The sequence below is a fragment of the Lacerta agilis genome, chromosome 7, assembly GCF_009819535.1.
Source record: "Lacerta agilis isolate rLacAgi1 chromosome 7, rLacAgi1.pri, whole genome shotgun sequence".
In the NCBI taxonomy this organism is placed as follows: domain Eukaryota; kingdom Metazoa; phylum Chordata; class Lepidosauria; order Squamata; family Lacertidae; genus Lacerta; species Lacerta agilis.
Window position 1 is genome coordinate 50,237,030 of NC_046318.1, and position 20,435 is coordinate 50,257,464.

Sequence of the window (20,435 nt, forward strand, 5' to 3'; positions counted from 1 at the left end):
GCGAGTGTGCAGTTCCTTTTTTTAAATAGATGCTGATCTGCATATTGCAACAGGACTGGTACCTGAGACATTTTAAAGAGTGTGCAGACATTTATGGTATCTATTAATAGCTCTACAGTTCCTTGAGCAGCCAAAACTATTTAAGCCAAATAAGTCCAACTGACTTTAAAAAGAATGAAAACTTAAGACAAAAGTGAGTTGCTCATCAGGCTTGGTTGGGCTGCATGTTGACAAACTTGCTCAACAAAACTAGGAACTGATACCTTTTACATGTTGCGTTGTGCTAATGCAGCCCTGAAAAACAATGATTAGTAGCTTTTCCAGTCTGCATCTGTCCTAGTCTCTCTGGATTAGGGACCCCTATGTTTGTATCATAACAAAGAGACAGGTGGTATGTTCTGGAACTGTGTTACAAAGGGACAGAATTGGCTGCATCCTGACAGAAGTACTAGAAGTTGAGGAACAGAAGGGGGGGCAACTATGATCTGAGCTGTGTTGTCTGTCTTCTGACATCCTTACCTTGCCATGCAGACATTACATTACACCAAGAGTTGTCAACTGGGTGCCTCAATGCCCACCGGTGCCTTTGATTGTGCCCAGGAGAGGTTTCAGTAAATATCACCTCAGAAATCCACAATGCAATTGGGGAGAGGCATGCCTGAACCATTTTGTGTTCCTACTTCTTCTCTTTTGGCTGTGGCCACCATTTTGTGTTATGTGACATGCACCATGGCAGCCATTATTCAAGCAAAGCACAGTGGTCCCTCGATTTACGAAATACTCGACATCCAAAGTTTTCGACTTACGAACGAAACAAGTGGTCGCACACCAACGAATTTTTCGAGATCCGAATGGAAATCCGTTGGCATTTTAGATGCGGTTTATTCGACTTACAAATTTTAGATGCAGTTTCCTCGACTTAGGAATATTTCTTTTTAAAACTGCTTCAATGCATTCCTATGGGGAAATCGCTTTTTTGACTTACGAACTTTTCGACCTACGAATGTGCTTTCGGAACGGATTAAATTCATAAGTTGAGGGACCACTGCATATTTACAGATGGGAGCTGATTCCTAGAAAGCTAAATATTTGTGCTAGCAAAAGGATTAGCAGTAGCACAACAGAAATTGTCCCCCTTTCCCCCCCACTGTGTGCACCTCAGAACAGATTTAAGGAACCCATGAGGGGAATGTTCCATTGCACAAGAAAAAGCCTAAATAGTTAACAAACCATATGGCAAGCCTATACCAAATGCTGTCCTTGGCTGTATGTAAAGGTACTTTATGGCACTTCTGTAAATTGAAAATGAGGAAAACCTATGAATGTTGACTAACCCACTCCCCATTTCCCTCCTCTCCGCTCCATTTGTAGATACAATCTACCACTGAGCAATGAATGATATTTAACGTAAGCAAAGGGGTGTTATCAGTACTCAAGTGTATCCCTATTTTAATTTTTTTAATATTGGAGGCTGTACATATCATGGGTAATGTGTAAAAATGATATGTTAAAAATGAGTTTCCCTGACTGTTTACAAATATTATTTGTGTGCATATAATAGTGCTTACAGAAAAGTACAAAAGTTAAATATATTTCATTTGTTGTTACAGATTGCAGAAGGGATGGCATATATAGAAAGAAAAAACTACATCCATCGTGATCTGAGAGCAGCTAATGTTCTCGTTTCAGAGTCTCTAATGTGCAAAATTGCTGATTTTGGACTTGCTAGAGTAATTGAAGATAATGAATATACAGCCAGGGAAGGTTTGTATCACATTATAATTTTAAGCTCTGTAAGAATAATTTTGTTATTAGCCACTTGTTTCACTAGAAATATCTAAACGTCAACACACATTGTTTGTCTCTTCCCCTGGGATTTCACACCTTGCTACTTGGTTTGCACTTGCATTTCTACAGAAAGACATAGCACACCTCCACATTTTTCTCACTGGCTCCTGTCATAAAATCATAGAATTGGAGGAAGCCTTGTAGGCCATAGGGGCTAACTCCTTGCTTGATGCAGGAAATCCAGAGCTACAACATCTCCAGAAGATGGCTTTAAGACCTCCAGAACAGTGTCTGTTGCAGATGTCCAATGAGGGGCAGCCTTCTAGGCAATTATTTCCATTGATCTTAGGGAGCTGGATATCGGCTTAGGGAGCTGGGTATGTTTAGCCTGGAGAAGAGGAGGTTAAGGGGTGATATGATAGCCATGTTCAAATATATAAAAGGATGTCATATAGAGGAGGGTGAAAGGTTGTTTTCTGCTGCTCCAGGGAAGCGGACACGGGGCAATGGATTCAAACTACAAGAAAGAAGATTCCACCTAAACATTAGGAAGAACTTCCTGACAGTAAGAGCTGTTCAACAGTGGAATTTGCTGCCAAGGAGTGTGGTGGAGTCTCCTTCTTTGGAGGTCTTTAAGTAGAGGCTTGACAGCCATCTGCCAGGAATGCTTTGATGGTGTTTCCTGCTTGGCAGGGGGTTGGACTGGATGGCCCTTGTGGTCTCTTCCATCTCTATGATTCTATGATCTTGAAACCAAGAAGGTTCTCCTAACATTAAACCAAAATCTACTCTTCGGTAATGTACACCCTCTGGGGCAGCAGAGAACAACTCTTCAGGTATTTGAAGAGTGCAAATTTGTCCGTCCGTCCCAGTCTGAACACCAGTTCTTTCAACATGTTGTCAGAGTTTATTTTCCATACTATTGAATAATCTTCATTGTCACTTCCAATTTTTTAGTCACTTTTCCCTTATTTTTTTCGAAGTATTTTTATTAAGGATTTATTGATTTACAAAAGTATGTGCAATCAGGCGTGGAGGCACCCCTCTGGGGGCGTCGTGACGTCATGACGCACACCATACATACTGCGCATGCGCGGAAATGCCACACACGCCCAGTCCATCCGGGCAGGTGCTGCTGCTCCCGCGGCGACCGAGTGAGCGGCAGGTCGTGGGGCTGCCCCGGCTGTCCATAAAGCATCATGGACGGGTGCCAGGCAGCGGGGCTCGGCTTGGGGAGTGGCAGGAAGGGCCGCCGATTGTCACCCCCTCTCCCCTGGAACCTGGGGCGCCCGGCCCACTATGCCCCGCCCTTCCTACACCACTGTGTGCAATGTCTGTGTCGTATTTTTTACATGTGTCATTTTTACAAATCAGTTTCATTTGTTGAGACATTGGGAAGAAAAAGGGGGAAAGAGGTGGACGGGTGGGGGTGGGATCAGGTGGCAATGTTTCTATTTTACTTAATATTTGTAGGGTTTGATATCAGCGTTGCTTGTGCAGGTTCTCTTTTGTTCACTTGTGTTCCGTTGGGGTTGGCCTAGGGGTCACTTTTCCCTTATGAATCACCATCTGAATCACCTTATGAATAGTTTTTAATGGTTACATGAATGAAACCAGATTTAAAACAGTGCTGCTGTTTTCCTCTCCGTAGGTGCAAAATTCCCTATCAAATGGACAGCACCAGAAGCCATTAATTTTGGCTCATTTACTATTAAGTCTGATGTGTGGTCCTTTGGAGTGCTTCTGTATGAAATAATTACTTATGGGAAAATTCCTTATCCAGGTATGTACTTTTTATTTACTGCTTTACACAAGTACCAGAGTTAATAGAATAGGTGCAAACATGTAGCAAGACACATTTTGATAATTAGAAAATGTGTATTGGTTGTTGTACTTAAGAAAGTGTCTTCAAAGTACTCAGTTGTAGGTTGAAACCATGTGACTTTGGCCGCCCTTTATTTATTTATGGAAAAGAATGAATGAATGAATGCCTTGGCTTCATTCAACATAAGAAACATTCTGCAGCAACAGCAGCACGTTGTGCGATGATAGTCTTTGCTAAAAAGCAGGTGTGTTTGCTGTATCATAACTGGAGTGGAAAGCTGAAAGCAGGCCCTGGGGTCAGAGCTGAATGTTACAGGTGATGAAACACTGGGGATGGACTATAGATCCTCAGTACCTTTGGGGGGAAATTGAGCTGATCTCAGATAAGATTGTCTGCTGCTGATTCAATGGCCCTGGCAGGTGATTACCTCTCTGGGAAAGGTCACTGAAAGGCCAAAATGCAAGCATACAGTCTATGAGAACACAGGTGACCAGTTTGGCTTTCTGCTAGGTAATCTTTGAGTCCTAGCTGCCCAACACTCTCTTTAATACCATCCCACTTTTTAACCCAGTCAGCATTGGAGGGCAAGGGATCTTGAGGTTTTGTGGCAGCAGGTATGGAGATCCAACCTAAGGTCGTCCTCTATGACATCAGTGAGGGGGTTTCTGATGTATCCTACATAGTGTAGTGTAGGGGGGCAGGGAGACCTTACTTTTGGATGCTTGGATCAGCTGACATTCAGTTTACAGTGCAATCAAATACATGTTTACTCAGATGTAAGTCCCACTGTAGCACTTCATTGGAGCTGACTCCATACATTATCTTAATTTCCTACAATTGACTTTCTCCAGCAACAAAAACTTGACTATTCAATGAGTATTAGAAATGCAGGGGTGGAGGAAGGTTTAGGTTTAGGATTGTTTGGGGTTGTTTTTTTTAGACTGACATAGCCAAATTTGCTAGTGGAATAAAAATGTTTTTTATTGTTTCAGGGATGAGTAATTCTGATGTCATGATAGCTCTTCAACGTGGGTATCGCATGCCACGCATGGAGGCCTGTCCAGCTGAGCTCTATGATATTATGAAAACATGCTGGAAAGATAAAGCAGAAGAGAGACCAACTTTTGAATATTTACAGAGTGTCCTTGATGACTTCTACACTGCTACAGAAGGACAATATCAGCAGCAGCCCTAACAGGAAAAAGGAGGAGCTTTTGCCTCCAAATTGGTGTAGACCTCTTAATGGGACATTGTGGTTGCGCCAGTTACTTTTATGCATTAGGTTATCATAACTGTTTGTGGATCCTGAAACTGAAGCTCAAGAAAACGTTGCAGGTGACCACTATCCAGCTTAAGGCTTTAATGTCCTCTATTGCTGGCACTTTCTTTCTATTTTTCATTAAGTACCCAGATTCTTTTGACACACCAGATGATCAAAATCAAACTGGAGACAGCTGCAAATGTAATGAAGAGAAACAACAGTTCATGACAGCAACCAGAACTTAGCCCCACATGGTCCAGTCTTAACATGCATCTAAAAAAAAAAAAAAAGGTCTGTTTTAGGGCCCATCGTGATGCATGAGCCATCGCCACCCATTTATTTTAACTGAAAAGCTTTTGAGGCTGTGGGAGGGGAGGAGGGAGGACTGCAGAACCATCATTTATTTGCTCAAAATGGCATCTGAATGGCTTGCCAACCTGCAGCGTAAAAGACACAGGAATGGCACCTTTCTTAGATTGGAGAGACAACTTTGACTGAATAAACAGTGGCAGAGGAAATGTTTAATCAGCCTGCCCACTCATCTCTTCCCTGCTCACCACTGAGGAGCTCATGCTAGCAGCCTGCTGCAATTGCTTTTTACGTTAAAAAGACAGCTCTTTTGTGTTTTGCCTTGTAAAAGTGGATTGGATGAATGGGCTTAAACAGTAAAAGCTGCTGTAGTGTGTAAAGAGTAAGGTGGAATTGGCACAGTTGCAATGAAGTGAATGAGACATCAGAATAGAGTGGTTCCCCCCAACCCCCAGGAGGTAACCATAATTTTAAGCAAGAAACAGTCTTTCTGGCTCACATTACTTCCCTTCAAAGGACCTACCTGTAGAATCTGAAATGCAGTAAATTTATACCTGATGATCTAAAGGTATATTGTATATGGCTTTATAGTTTTTCAAGTAGGAAACTGATAGGGATTAAATGAGGTGTAACCTAGAGTCATGGCAGAAACCTTTCCACCGGTGTGGCTCATAAAGCTGCCCTTTTTAAAGGCAGCACTGTAGGCAATTTAATGTTTAAATTTTAAAAAAACACACAACTAAAACAACATCCCCATTAGAAAGTACAGCCAACTACTGTTATAACCAAAGTCTATACAATTTGTTGCACGTATTACGTAAGTACGATGCGGTAGTGGGGGGGGAGAGACACTTGAAAATCAGATTTAAGGGCACTAGTTGTATAAAGTCAGGCTTGGACTGAAGTTATGAACAGGGTGCAATCTCACTATTCTGTGCCTCAGCTTTCTCCAAAAGGGTTGGGTTTTTTTCTCTCTATCATGCTGAGACTTTTCCAAAATACTTATTCACAACTTGGTTACTATAGGAACATTGTGATTCTAACTATGTTCAGTTGCACAAACCAATATTTTTGTAGTACACATGATATTTACTCTTTTTTAAATGAAGGAATCCAGTTGACAAACTGGCAACCAGGCTGTCAACCTGTAAATACTGTTTTCATTTTATTGTGATTTTAATAAATAAGCATTCTTGAAATTTCAAACCTGGCAGATTTTGAGTATGTTCTAAGTTGTTATCCCCTGATAAGGAGACAATTGCAGTATATGGCAGCAACTATATTAAGTCTATGCTTCCATATACAATTGTGTTTAGTTCATTTGCTGCTGCTTGTCAAATATTGGTAAACATTTTTATTAGCAAATGTATAAAATGGCTGCTTTACACATTTCATCACACAAGGAAAGCAATTCAATCACAGAATTCATGTAGCTTCATTCTACACATTTTTACAATGGTCCTGAAGCTGAGATAATGGATATTGTGATTTGAACATTAAGTATATTTCTTAAAACAAGAGAACTTCCAAAATTTATCCTAGTACAAGAAAAACAGAAGCAATGGTGTGTTTAATGTGTTCTGGCATTCTTGATGCAGATAGTAGCACTATACAGCAACAAGACCATCTGAGGTCACATTTAAGCCACGCCAATAGGTTAACTTAACTTTATGTTCAGCAAAGCATTTTATTTTCAAAGTAGAAATTGCCTCCAGTGCTTTTGCCTTCTCTGATTAACCACCAATTCAGTACCTGTACCCTCCCCAAGAAGGATCCCAATTACTCTCTTACTTTGCGTGTTGCTGAGGTCACTTGTGAAGAGCTTGTAGAAGATGCCTCAGGTTTTTCTGAGTCTTTGTCACCAAGTGTTTTAGGAACATCTGCTAGGGTATGTTTCAGATTTGCAAAGAAGCCCTTCTTGGATTTCTGATGCTTCGAATCTGTGCTTAGGAGTTTTTTGCTTTCACGTAGCTCCTCTTGTAGAAGAGACACTGTGGCTTCAAGCTCATTGCCACGCTTAGCCCAGTTTTGAAGACCCTTGACTTCTTCTTCCTGTTAAGCCATGGAAGGATGCATTAGGTGTAGAATGAGTCCTGGCATTTACTGATTTTAATACATCTCACTGGCATCTTCTGAAGGTGAGCAGCCAAAATGAATAGTTAAAACATTTTCTAATAAGTTAGAGGCCATCTTGAAATCACCAGTTCTGTCAAGATGATACTTTGTTACTTAGCTGGTATGTACAGCAATCTACTTCAAATATAATGAGATGCATTATAAGACCTCATATTTTCTATATTTGCTCACCGAAAGCTTGAATAGGAAGAGAGCACAAAACTGCATTTTCAAGTTAAACTTATTATCCTGATAAATTAGAAATATAGACAGTTTCAAGTCATGCAGGAGGTTAAGACTAACGGGTATAGCAGTCATAAGCAGGAGAGATAGCTGAGAGAGAAAACAGCCAAATGCAGCTTTAGAAGCCATGTGACCAACCTTATGCATCATCACTTGCTTAAGTCTATTATTTTCTTCCATTGCTTGTCTGCAGAGTTCATTGGCATCTTGCAACATTTCATTTAATTTCTCTATTTTTAATTTCAAGGATCTTATTTGCTGCAAAACAATCTTATTGTTACAATTAGTGATTAAAGGGAGAGTCATGTTGGTGTAACTGCTGCAACCTTTGAGTGACCATGAGTTTGTTCTATTATAGGGTCAGGGTTTAGGAATCCGGTAGCCCCCAACCCTGATACTGTTGGACTCTCAACTTCCATCAGCCCCATCCGAAGCACCATAGGTCCCTCATCCCCAACTTACTTATTTTACCAGCCCCTTGACCAAAGAGCTCTAAGAAATACAGTATTTTGATAATGAAGCAGAGAATCGGGAGGGACCACTGAAGGAATCAGGAAGTTACCTTGTCTCTCTCATCGCATTGTCCCTGCAAAGCATCTGAAGCACTGCATTTAATATCTGTGAAGCAAAACAAGGTTAAGAATATTTGGACCACTTTTCAGGGGGGGGGAAAATCTTAAGCTCAAGAATGCAGGTTGCTTACCTGGATCAATGTTCCCTTCTGCAGAGTCTAAATTAGGACTTTCTGAAGGCAAGGTATTGAGTTTACCAAGTTTTGCTTTCAACTCTAGTATTTTCATTTCTCTGTCCTGAGCAACAAGATGAATTATAATAGTTTTGAATCATAATAATTTACTCAAATGGTACATTTTATTGTAGTAACAGCATGTGCTTTTTTTTTTTTAAAAAAAAAAAAAAGCTTGGCTGTTCTTCCCTCCTGTTCCCGCATCACTTTAAGCAACAATTAAGATAACTTTTAGCACCTATTTCCTTACCCAATATGATGCGCTTTGGAAAACAAACATATTTGTGTCACATCCCACTTTGGTCTAATATTTTCTGCATTAAATATATTTAGGAACCCTTTCATGTCTAAAACTTTATTGGTATATCACCAGACAATGTACTTTTGGCTGACACCTGTCAAAATATTTTTGGGGCACACGACATTTCAGAATACATAGACACATCCAAAGTAATGAGGATTAAGTAACATCACCCCCCCCCAAAAAAACCACCACCCAATATAACCCCCTACCTTTCAGAGCTTTCATTTAACAACTTAACCTTTTTAATAGAATTCCTGCAGATGCCCTGGAAAGAATGCCAACATGTACAATGGACAAAGATAACAACTTTTAGAGAATAAGTACCTCGACCTTTGCTTGTTCAGCAATGAACTCCTCTATTGGCACATAGCGGTCTTCAATTTGATCCATTGCACACATGTATGCATGCTTCTTTATGGCCTCCTTGTACATTTGAAATTTACTCTCCAATTTTTCTTCATACCTTTCTTTCAGATCTTCTAAGCGTTTACTGGATAGTATTAGCAATGAGAGACAGACAAAATACTTTTAATTACTAATTATCTATACTAATGATTCAATTAACAAGCCTACATAGGGGTGGGTACAAAATGCAGCCGTCTCCAATCCCAGAACCCTTTTCCTAACCTACACCAGAGGTTAGAAGATCCTTCCTCTGAGCAGTAGCACAGAGGAATTGTCAAAATATGCCTCCTACCTCATTTCTGTTTTATAGAAGCCCTCGTTTCATTTAATGGGAAGAACTCCAGTTCCAACCCAGAGCTAGAAATCACAAATTATGTCCCATGCATGTTTCCTGGAGGTTTCCTGTACAAATAAGGACTAACCTCATAGTAGCTGACATCTGGCAAACCCCTACTCCCTTTACCCCCCCCCTTTGCTATGCCCTCACGGGCTGCCCAAGCCCTCCCTCACAGCTATGCCACCTCCTTTTCCTTATAGCTCACCCCCTCCCACTTTAAAGGAGGGTGGGAACACTTCAGAGAGCAGTTTGCAAAAATACTCTCTGAAGTTCCTCCAGATCTCCTTTAAACAGCTTGCCTGAGTCATCTGCCTGCTGGTCTGCCTTCATGTTGGAGTTGCTGTGGCCACGTGAACTGCAGCATGAAGACAGGCTTATAATTTTATTACATAGTAAGAAGTAAAATCAATTTACTACAATATACAGTACCTTACTTCCTAGTAAACGTACACTGGATCGAACAGTGAAATTCAGATTTCCATTCAGAAAGTAACTAGAAATGTGGATGCCAAACCATTTTCAACAGAATTAAACCCACAATTTATTATTAATTATTGTTATTATATTATATCCTATCGCTCTAGTAGTACAGTCCCATTGCTGTTGGCTGGATATAAACAGAATTTCTTACGTTGGCCAGCCACTGTATTGTGCAAGACACATTTTCTTGGTTCCATACAAGGATAGCAATACAAAATCATTTTAGCTAAGAGAACTTGAGACAGTAGCAGATGTCTCTAACACGTAGATTTTATCACATATTTAAATGATTGCTAGAAACTATTACACAAATATTTTGAAAAGCAAGGCATTTTCAAACCAACTGCTTTGAAACAATTCAGCATGCAACACAAAACAAAAGATCATGGTACATCAGTGGTCTGTCCTAGAATAAGGCATCTGTAAATATGATGCCTAGGGATGCGGGTGGCGCTGTGGGTTAAACCACAGAGCCTAGGGCTTCCTGATCAGAAGGTCGGCAGTTCGAATCCCCGCGATGGGGTGAGCTCCCGTTGCTCGGTCCCAGCTCCTGCCCACCTAGCAGTTCGAAAGCATGTCAAAAATGCAAGTAAATAAATAGGTACCGCTCCGGTGGGAAGGTAAATGGCGTTTCTGTGCGCTGCTCTGGTTCGCCAGAAGCGGCTTAGTCATGCTGGCCACATGACCCGGAAGCTGTACACCGGCTCCCTCGGCCAGTAACGCAACATGAGCGCCGCAACCCCAGAGTCGGACACAACTGGACCAAATGGTCAGGGGTCCCTTTACCTTTAAATATGATGCCTTATTCTAGAAGTGATGATGTGCTAAGCCATGCTTGGAGTGGTGGATGCCTGGCGCCTTTCAGTTCCTCACAGCTACAAAATCTTAAGGCTCACCTCCAGGATTCTTCTGTTTCCATCAGTTGCTGAAACATTGCTTTGGCCATCTCCTTGCGTATTTGCACCTCAAGGAGCAGCTTGCCTTGCCTCTCTGCAATCAGCTTGCTCTTCAAGATCTCTGTCATTTTCAAGAGATCCTGCAGGAATGCAGTCAAATTAAGAACATGGAATCAAGGAGCAGAAGATAGCATGCGGTGCCTGAGCTAACATTTGCCATTCATTAGAGTAGGACTAGGAGACCATTCCCCTCCTCCTATCAAGGGCCTCCCTTCCCCAACCTTGTGCTCTCCAGATGTTTTGGGCTATGCCTCCAGTTAGCTCCAGCCAGCACAGACTTGTAGTCCAAGCATCTAGAAGGCACAAGGCTGGGGAACATTGCCCTAAGGGGTAATCAGCCATTACACAACTGGGAAAATACTTAGTGATTTCAATCTGCTACTAGGGAAGGAAGGAACTGCCAGTTATGGTTCTCTCAGTTTCTCATTTTTCCAATCTTAAATTTAGTTCTCCATATTTTTGCAGAAATTTGTAAAACTATGTTTGTTTGGAGAACCGCATCAAAAAATTGGGATAAGTGGAAAAATTGAAGGACTGTGTTTTAGTTCTCATTTTGTTTCGGAAAGTGTGGATTTGATAATTTCAGCTTTAAATGCAAATTGAATTTAAATTCTTCCCCATCCCTAACCGCTACAGAATCTATTAAGGTTTTAGGCCAGGTAACACAACTCAAAACAGTCCAAAGTATTAGAATCACTCCATTAATTTTTAACACTATTAAGATGATTTAACTCCTACTGAGTAAGCATGCACCAGATTGTCTGAAAACAGTTTTAAACATTACCTCATGGTTCATAATAGTTATATCTATTTCCTCTTCTTCAGAGGAAATACAAGAATCCTCTGGAAGCTGCTCTGCAGATAAGTCATCAAAGTGCACTGTAGGCCTATCGTCCCTTCCAATATATTTTTTTGGAAAATAATCAAATATTTTGTGTTGGAATGTTTGAATAACCTGAAAAAGAATACTGTGTCAGTGGTTTAAATTACAAATAAGAGCACAATTTCACAATAAATTGTAGCTTTGCGTTATTTGCCCTGGAAGGCCACAAAGGGAATTTTGAGAACTTTGGGAAGTACGCTGCAATGATCATAATTGAGAGGTCACTATTAAGAAGTAAGGTTGAAAAGTTCAGTTGTCTAAGGAACAGAGTTAGCCACACACTCTAATTTTAACAAAACCAAGCTTTGAATGCATTTGTCATGGTATATCTGTTCACAGTTTACACTGCAGCTCATATACACACATAGAACCCAATCATATGCGTGCTTTTGCTGAAGTCTTTTAAAATGCATGTCTTCTCCATTTACACATAGAGGAGGTAATGTTTAGATTTAAGTGTCAGAGAGTAATAAGGTATGCTCTTTTGGTTCTTAAATTTGGACTCTCCACCCCTCTCTCTATCCTCCTTCCTGAGTCTAAAAGTTCCAGCAAGTGCAAAATGCAGCAGCTAGGTGGCTGATGTATGCAGGCAGCCAAGAGCATAAAGCATTCCTGCTAAAATGTCTGCACTGGCTGCTCATAGGTTACTGGGCCAGGTTCTGTGTCCCTGTATTAATATGCCAAACCCTGTACAACTCGGGTCCAAGATACCTTGAGGATCACCTGAGCCCTTTTATCCCAACTTAGTCTCTAGGATCATCCAGTAGAGCCCTGTAGTTGCTGCCTGTGTTTTAAAAACCTGGCCAGCTCCAACTATAAGCCAGGCATTTAGTGTCGTTGGCCCCATGCTGTGGAACACTCCACCAGCAGACTTTGGCAAGCAGCCTCCCCGCTCACTTTCAGACTCCTCTTGAAGCCAAACAGGCCTATTCAATTGTTTGAACATTTTTTCCCCAAGATGAGCCAGTTACAATTATTTTGTGCTGTTTTATGGTATATTATGGTTTATTGCATTTTTATACGCTGTTGTATACAACCCTGGTATTTTATATGAGTGGGTGGTATGCCAATATTTATACATATAAAATAAAACTACAAAAACACCACACACACACACATTTGCTGCTGTGAGCTGAAGACTGAGAACATCGACAGAAGACATGAGAGTCTTGATATATATCAGGCATCTGTTATATTTGAGGGTGTAAGGCTAGCTGCTACATTTTTTTATGTTGTTGTGCATTACAGTTAGATGGCCCAAGCAAGTAAGTATTCCTAGTAAAGAGGTCAGGATCCTACAGGCTACTTGGCATGGAGACACCTCCGCCACGAAGCATTGGCTCATAAAGAAGATAATTTCCAAACAGTTGTCTCCACCATCATCATTCAGCCCGGACACTGAGGTCCAGCTCCGAGGGCCTTCTGGCAGTTCCCTCACTATGAGAAGTGAGGTTACAGGGAAACAGGCAGAGGGCCTTCTTGGTAATGGTGCCCGCCTTGTGGAACACCCTCCCATCAGATGTTAAGGAAATAAACAACTACGTGACTTTTAGAAGACATCTGAAAGCAGCCCTGTTTAGGGGAGTTTTTAATGTTTGATCTTTTATCGTGTTTTTAATATTCTGTTGGGAGCCGCCCAGAGTAGCTGGGGAAACCCAACCAGATGGGTGTAAATAAATTATTATTATTATAAATTATTATTATTATTATTATTATTCACTCAGGGAAAAACAAGGTAATGGTATAAAACAGGCAGTGCTTGGGGTATGTTGTGGAGGGCACAGCCTTTTACTTACTTGCTTTGCTACAGCAGAAAACTTCATTACATGCAATGTCTCATCATAGGTAGAAGCACACTGGTTAATATTGACAATCATGCAAGCTTTGCCTTTACCACAGAAGAATGGCTGGAACAGGCGGGTCAGCTTACTCTCTCTGAAGGGAATGTATGCTGGCCTTAATCTTAAGGGAAAGTTATATTAACATTAATTTCAACATGTGCGTGATTTGTAAAAGCAAGCATGGATTCAGACATGTGTGATTGCTATCTGCCCTTTATCTGCTATAACACTGTATTGCTAAAATGTTATACAGTTGTACCTTGGTTTTCAAACAGCTTAGTTCCCAAATGTTTTGGCTCCCGAATGTTGCAAACCCGGAAGTGAATGTTCTGGTTTGCGAACTATTGTTTGGAAGCCAAATGTCCGACGGGGCTTCTGTGGCTTCTGATAGGCTGCAGGAGTTTCCTGCAGCCAATCAGAAGCCGCGATTTGGTTTTCAAACATTTTGAAAGTTGAACGGACTTCCAGAATGGATTCCGTTCAACTTCCAAGGTACGACTATAGTAATATAATGTTATAGCATTATGGTGTTACAGCACTATACCTCTTTCATTTAAAATATAATTATAGCCATGAAAATCATTTAGTAATAACTAAAATAAAGATTAAAACAAAAAAAAACCAACAAAATAGAGTCATAAAAAAGCAATGGTCATAGTGAACGCATGCTGAGAAGTACTAGGATGATTTTCCTACTATGTTTTGCCCATGTCAAAACCCCAAAAGACAGAAAAGGTGTGCTAATGGCATCTATATCCAGTGCTTTTTTGGGGGGGATGCAGGGCTACACATACCCCTAAACATTTTGTGAATCTAAGTTTGGCCTCATTGAGGGGCAGTATTTCAATATGAGAAGGAAAATGATAGTACCCCTAAACTTTTTTTTTTTTAAAGCACTGTCTGTATCTATGAAGGCTGCATTACTTTTCCTCTCTTCTGGAAAAAAACCCAGATTTTTTTGAAAACAGAGAAATGGCATAAGCAGCACAGAGAAAATGCAGAATGTCAATGACTAGAGGACAGCATAATGTGACTGCCTCATAAAAAGCATGCATACAAAAGAGGGGGAAATGTTAGAATATGATTTCAGCACTCTTACCCAAAGAAACAGACATCTTGCTTCTTGGGGAACATAAACGTGTAACAATAGGTTAGCCTAAACAGTTTTATGTGAAACTTCTGTGAAGATTTACTTTTGTCACTTACTTAGGGTTTTGATTTTGCTTTAGAGCTGCAATGCATTTTCCAAGAATAAGAAGAGAATTATTAATATTGCCTGCTTCTTTCAGTCTGTCTCCAAAAGTTTGTGCTTTATGGCATCGTTCTGACCCAGCCAAGTCACAGAGAGAGAGTCTGTACAAAAAAAGGTGAACAAATTGGCTTGGTTTTTAAAAAAAATTAAAATCTCAATAAAGTACATACATATATCAATTACAAAAACAGAACAAGTAAACATGCAATACAGATTGATATGATATGATATTTATAGTAAGCCTGGAACTTACACAGGGGTTACGTTCTGGGGATCGTGCCTAAAGCAAAGATTGTGTATGGTCAAAATACATTGGCTTCAATGGCGGGTGGGATTGCCAAACTCATTTCCCTCCAAATCCTGTCCCCTTTCAAATACAAATACTACTACTACTACTACTAATAATAATAATAATAATTTGCCACGCACATAAAGTTGAATACACACAAGTTAATTGCATGTAAGTTGTGGGTTTACTGTATGTTAATATTCCTTGACTCCTTAAGATAGTTTCCCTTTTGCAGCACTGTTAATCTGTTACTTTACTTCCAACCAAGTAAAGTGGGACCCCAGGTTACGCACGTGATCCGTTCCGGGTTGCCGTGTGTAACACGTGCGTGCGTATCCCAAACGCATGAAAAAAAAACCCAAAACCCGAAGTAGCACGATTTCAGTGCTTCTGTGCATGCGCAAAGTGTGCAGAAGCATTCTGTGCATCCCGGGGTCTCACGCACGCTCCGGAAATGCTTCTGGGTTGCGGGCGTTCTTACCTCAAATGTCCGCAACCCGGGGTGTTGCATAACCCGGGGTTCCACTGTAGATAGGATGAAGCTAACTACAGTTAATGTTGACTGCAATTCCAGAAACAGAGAAAACAGCAAATTGTAGCTAACTAGAATTTGAAGTGAATGCTTCTGATCTCCCAGCTGCATGGGAAAGAAGGTGGGCTCAGGAACCTAGCTCACTTCAGCTTGTTCCAGGCACTAGAAACCAAGGTGGGGAACCTTTTTGGCTCTGTGGGCCAGACCCTTATAAAATTCTATGCTTGTAGACAAAACTTGATGCAGGAGGCTGACCACCTGTCAATCAGCTGACACCATAATGATGTTGGGTGGTTGGGATCCAAAATCAGGACTTCAAAGTACTACACAGCTCTTACAAAAAAAACAACCTGTGTGATGCTTTAAATGCCCAAGGCTTTGACTATTCCACCCATCTGTTGATGAACGGTGAAGCCAAAGTGTCAGAGACCACACTGAGGATTACAGCTTTGAGGAGGAATGGTGGCAACCTCCCCCTCTTCCTGCTTACTGACCAGGATCCTGAAGCTGCCCAGGAACAGTGGAACAGTATAGATTTAGAGAATTGGTTTGCAGAGGGACATAGTTCGGAAAACAACAGCTGGGCAGAACTGAATGGGGAACAGCTAGAAGAAGCAGAACAGGAAGAGTGAGAGAGATAACTGACTCTTCTTCGCTGGAAAGTGTCTAGCCCCTCTCTCCAAGGGCAAGAAGAGCTGATAAGGTTGCTACAAAGAAGGCTCCAGTGGTTGCAAGATCGGGTTGCAAGAAGGGGGAAGTCACGGAGATGACTGGGGGGGGCAATAGGAGGGAAACTTAATTGGGAGCACCTTTACTCCCAGAATGGCTGCGTTGTTCTTTCGCTGTGATCATTAAACACTCTTAAACTGGTAAAGGACTCTAATTGCTTTGTTCTGCTGATGTACGGCTAAAGGGGAGGAGGAAGCCATTTCTTGGAAGCCTGACACAAAGCCTGCTTTCTGCAATCGTTGGAACTTGCTAGTGCAGCCAGTTCAGCAGGCTTGAAGTTCGCTTTCTCCTGCCAAAGCTGCTGCACTAGCAGGTGTGTTCTCTACCTGCCTCACACCTGACATCACATATGATGGTTTGTAGGCTAAATATGAACTCATGGCAGGCCTGAAAAAGAAGAAGTTTTTTTTCTTCACTCAACTTTCTCTGCACCAGGAAAGCAGTGAGACCTACAAAGCAAAGTCTCAACATTGTCCCTGTGCCAAAGACAGGAGCTCCAAACTAAGGCCAGTAAAAAAATGCTTGCACTTTAGCATAGTTTAAAACTGAGAACACGTTTGTCCTCAACAACTTTGCTATAATTCCACACAAAGGAAGATTCACTACAGTACATATTTAGCAGAAGCAAAAAAAAAACCAAACACTTACTCAGAGACTCCAAGAACTCGTGGCACACTCTCATCACTCAAGCTGAGCAGTCGAATAGAAAATATACTGTGACTGGAGGAAAAGATACACAAGTTCGATTTTTTAATCATGTCATTATTTAATTACTTTGCATTGTGCTCTATATTGTGCTTCTTTACTTTCTCCTGTGGGGCTTAACTGATGTAGTTGCTTGAATAATCAATTCACATATATTTGTTTGACATCTGTCTGGAAGTATCAATATTTTATTATTTCGATTTTTTTTAATTCCTTTTATATTACAAAGTACATAGCTTTAAAAAAGTAGAAGATATAAGAGAAGGCATCTCAAAATGGGAATGGGGTGGGGCTGTTTGAAAAAAAAAGAGCAAGGAGAAGGTATCTTACAATTAGTCATATTGAGATAATGCATGTAAATTTTGGCATACAGCACACAAACAACTTACGCACATTTAACTTTACAGACTTGGCCAAAAAGTGTTATACAAAATTAAAAAGGGGTCAGAAAAGGGGTGGGCATCCAGAGGGGGAAACTTTGACAATCCCACCCACCACTGAACCCAATGTGTTTTGACTATATACAATTTTGGCTTTAGGTGTGATCCCCATAACAGAACCCCCATGTAAGTTGTGGGCTTACTGTTTAATAATACAGCAAGCCACCCATAGAAACATAGATTTATTTCTATCAAAATGTAAAGACTCCATAATGGGCACTGGATAACATATATCCTATAACGATCAATAAAATTATGTCCATTTTTGCCTGAAAATGCCCCAACTTTAATTTTGTCCTTTGAGTCTGATAAAGGAGGTCAATTTAGCCATTAAAACAGAGTCCCATACCATTCTAGAATTGATGATACCCCTCTGCCTAGAATTGTATTCAGATGTCAAAGCTTCATAATGCTCTTAACATGCTGTTCTTCAATGTGCACAGATCTTTAACATGCAAAAGCATTCATCAGAAAAAAATCAGATATGTCTAAGGTCCACTCAGATCAATGGAACAAGTTCAGAAGTCCCATCATTTCCCCTAAGATGGGGAAAGTCCCATCTTTTCCAAACTTTCCCTGGGCCATTCCTCAAATAGAGGGAATATTTGGAAAATAACTTGGCATGTGGGTATATCCCATATGCTTATTTTTTAAGCTAACTATAGAGAAGTTAAGGGGAAGACAGGCAATATATTACTTTTCTTTAAATTGGATTATGTAAAAAAACAACCAAACAACCAAATACAAAGTAACCTTTAAAATTGGCAGCTAGATTCCAGAAAAAATCTAGTGTCAGTAGAAAGGATAAAGAGCAATGGTCAATAATACAGTGTTTAGGATATCCACACACACACTCTCCAAAACCAAAAATGGCCGGACTCTGGGTGTGGATGGCCATGTTCTAGTCTTGTTTATCTATCAGGGCTAGACAGGCCCCTTCTGCAATTAAGCAGGGCTATGTCTCCTTCTCCAAGTCTCCTAGGAAACACCACAACACAAACTAGTTGCAGCAGAGTGATCATTAACGAACAGATAGTTCTCAACATTAATCATTTATTTTTCCACAAGCACAGATCCTTCTAGCCAGGAAGTCCAAGATAGCATATCCTTCTCGCAATAAGAAATGGGTATTGCTGTTGCAGGATATGAGTCAATTCACTCTCATTTGGGTGCTGTCAGTGACTTGCATGCATCAAGCAGGTTTTAAGATTTTGATCTAAACAGCAGCCCATAGTGCTGTATAAAACAAAACGGGAAAATCCAGGTGTGCAACTTGCCATGGGCACAGAGAGCTGCTATTTGAAGAATGCTGTCATCACCCAGTAGCGTCAGCTGGTGGACAGGTGTGCATGCTGTCGGGGAAATGGCCCTGTGGGCCCAAACTGGCTTGTGAGCCCATAAATCATAGAGTTGGAAGGGACCCTGAGGATCATCTAGTCCAACCCCCTGCAGTGCAGGAATATGCAGCTGCCCTATACAGAGATCAAACCTGCAACATTGGCATTATCAGCACTATGCTCTAACCAGCAGAGCTATCCACCCCTGGTTTAAAGCCCTACACAGTTAATTGTGGTCTTAGTAGTGCCATTAGCCTTAATTTTATTATTATTATTATTTATTGAATTTATAGAGCGCCCTATACTAGGAGGTCTCAGGGTGGTTCACAGAATAAAATCAAAATATAAAACCATAAAATACACAATCAAAACCAAAACAACAACAACAACAACCCAATAACTGCCCCCCCTCCTTAAGGAACAAGAACATCTAAAATGAGACCGCAAACCTTCTGCTTGATTGTTGGTTCATCCTGGTGCATGCCAAACTTCTGTTCTTATTTCCTACTTTAAGAATTTTGCAAGCCTCATCTGTACTCTTTATACTGATCCACTTTAAGTCTGGGGAAATAAAGTATTTTATACAATTAAGTATGCATAACAATCAGAGAAGCAGTAGTATATAAACATTTTGGCACATTTACAGCATACTTTTCTACATGCTTACACAAGAAATCAGACCCACTGAGTTCAAGGAGTTTTACTTATATAAATAAGTGGGTGTAAGGTTACAACCTAGGTGTGAGAACATAATGGAGATCAAGAAAGATTTGGAACAGCGGCAGCCTAAAGCAAGGGTGGCTAACCTGTGTGACCTTCCAGATGTTCTTGGACTCCAACTTCCATCAGCCCCAGCCAGGGATGATGGGAAATGTAGTCCAACAACATATGGAAGGTCACAAAATAGCCACACCTAATGTAAAAAAGCAACACATATTATTTTTAAAATTATACTAAACTAGAATCAAACCAGAATTTGAAGGACCACAGATATAAAGTACTGTATGAATTTTTGAATAAAAACAGTACTACATAAACACAATGGCACATTTTTAAATACATGTCTGTCTTCATGAGTTGGGGCAGCATAGAACTATTATTTTTAGATGCAAGATGAACAAGATTTTGGTGATCAATAACTGATCTCACACCTCTTAATCTGCTTTAAAAGCAGCTGGCAGGGAACAGGGGAGGGAAGAAAATGGATGTGTGTTGGCTTTGAATTCAGAAACTCCTCCACCAGCACTACAGATGCCCCTAGGTTCTCCTTAACAGCACAAATAGCCATGTAATAAAAATGGTGGGATAAGGTTAACCATTCTCAAGCACATGAAGCCATAACTGGCCATCTGTATTAAGTGACTATAACCAAACAGCTCCAAGCAATCCAACTGTGGAACCTTTTCAAGATTTAAAAAAACCATGGGTGAACTTCATCACACCTTAGGTTATTTACAATGGAAATCAAGGCTTACAAGTGTATTCTGTACATTTATTTGGTCTTGCAACTACTTGCTAAATTTGGCTGAGAGTGGGAAAGCTGCGCCCCCTGGTGTCAAGAGCTTCCTCATGCAGCTGAAGCTGCCCACTGTCCAAGAAATAGCATTTGGCTAGGTCAGTGGTTGTCAACTAATGTGCCATGGCACCCTGGGGTGACTT

The 20,435-nt window shown here is 40.7% G+C and overlaps 2 protein-coding genes across 5 annotated transcripts in view; one reads left to right on the forward strand and one right to left on the reverse strand.

Annotated features, from left to right (window-relative positions):
• LYN (LYN proto-oncogene, Src family tyrosine kinase) overlaps positions 1-5,149 on the forward strand; it is a 43,072-nt gene extending 37,923 nt beyond the window's left edge. For all 4 annotated transcript variants that reach the window (XM_033155245.1, XM_033155243.1, XM_033155246.1 and 1 more), the window contains exons 11-13: positions 1,611-1,764; positions 3,440-3,571; positions 4,606-5,149. In XM_033155245.1, the coding sequence (XP_033011136.1) occupies positions 1,611-1,764; positions 3,440-3,571; positions 4,606-4,808 (489 nt within the window). In that variant the 3' untranslated portion in view covers positions 4,809-5,149. The remainder of the gene's footprint in view (positions 1-1,610; positions 1,765-3,439; positions 3,572-4,605) is intronic.
• LOC117049999 (kinesin-like protein KIF20A) overlaps positions 1-20,435 on the reverse strand; it is a 36,447-nt gene that overhangs the window by 6,669 nt on the left and 9,343 nt on the right. The window contains exons 9-19 of the mRNA XM_033155242.1: positions 19,226-19,337; positions 16,943-17,014; positions 14,699-14,845; positions 13,448-13,613; positions 11,553-11,723; positions 10,709-10,848; positions 8,915-9,080; positions 8,245-8,350; positions 8,104-8,159; positions 7,680-7,799; positions 6,975-7,235 (exon numbers count right to left, since the gene is read on the reverse strand). Coding sequence (XP_033011133.1) covers positions 6,975-7,235; positions 7,680-7,799; positions 8,104-8,159; positions 8,245-8,350; positions 8,915-9,080; positions 10,709-10,848; positions 11,553-11,723; positions 13,448-13,613; positions 14,699-14,845; positions 16,943-17,014; positions 19,226-19,337 — 1,517 coding nt within the window. The remainder of the gene's footprint in view (positions 1-6,974; positions 7,236-7,679; positions 7,800-8,103; positions 8,160-8,244; positions 8,351-8,914; positions 9,081-10,708; positions 10,849-11,552; positions 11,724-13,447; positions 13,614-14,698; positions 14,846-16,942; positions 17,015-19,225; positions 19,338-20,435) is intronic.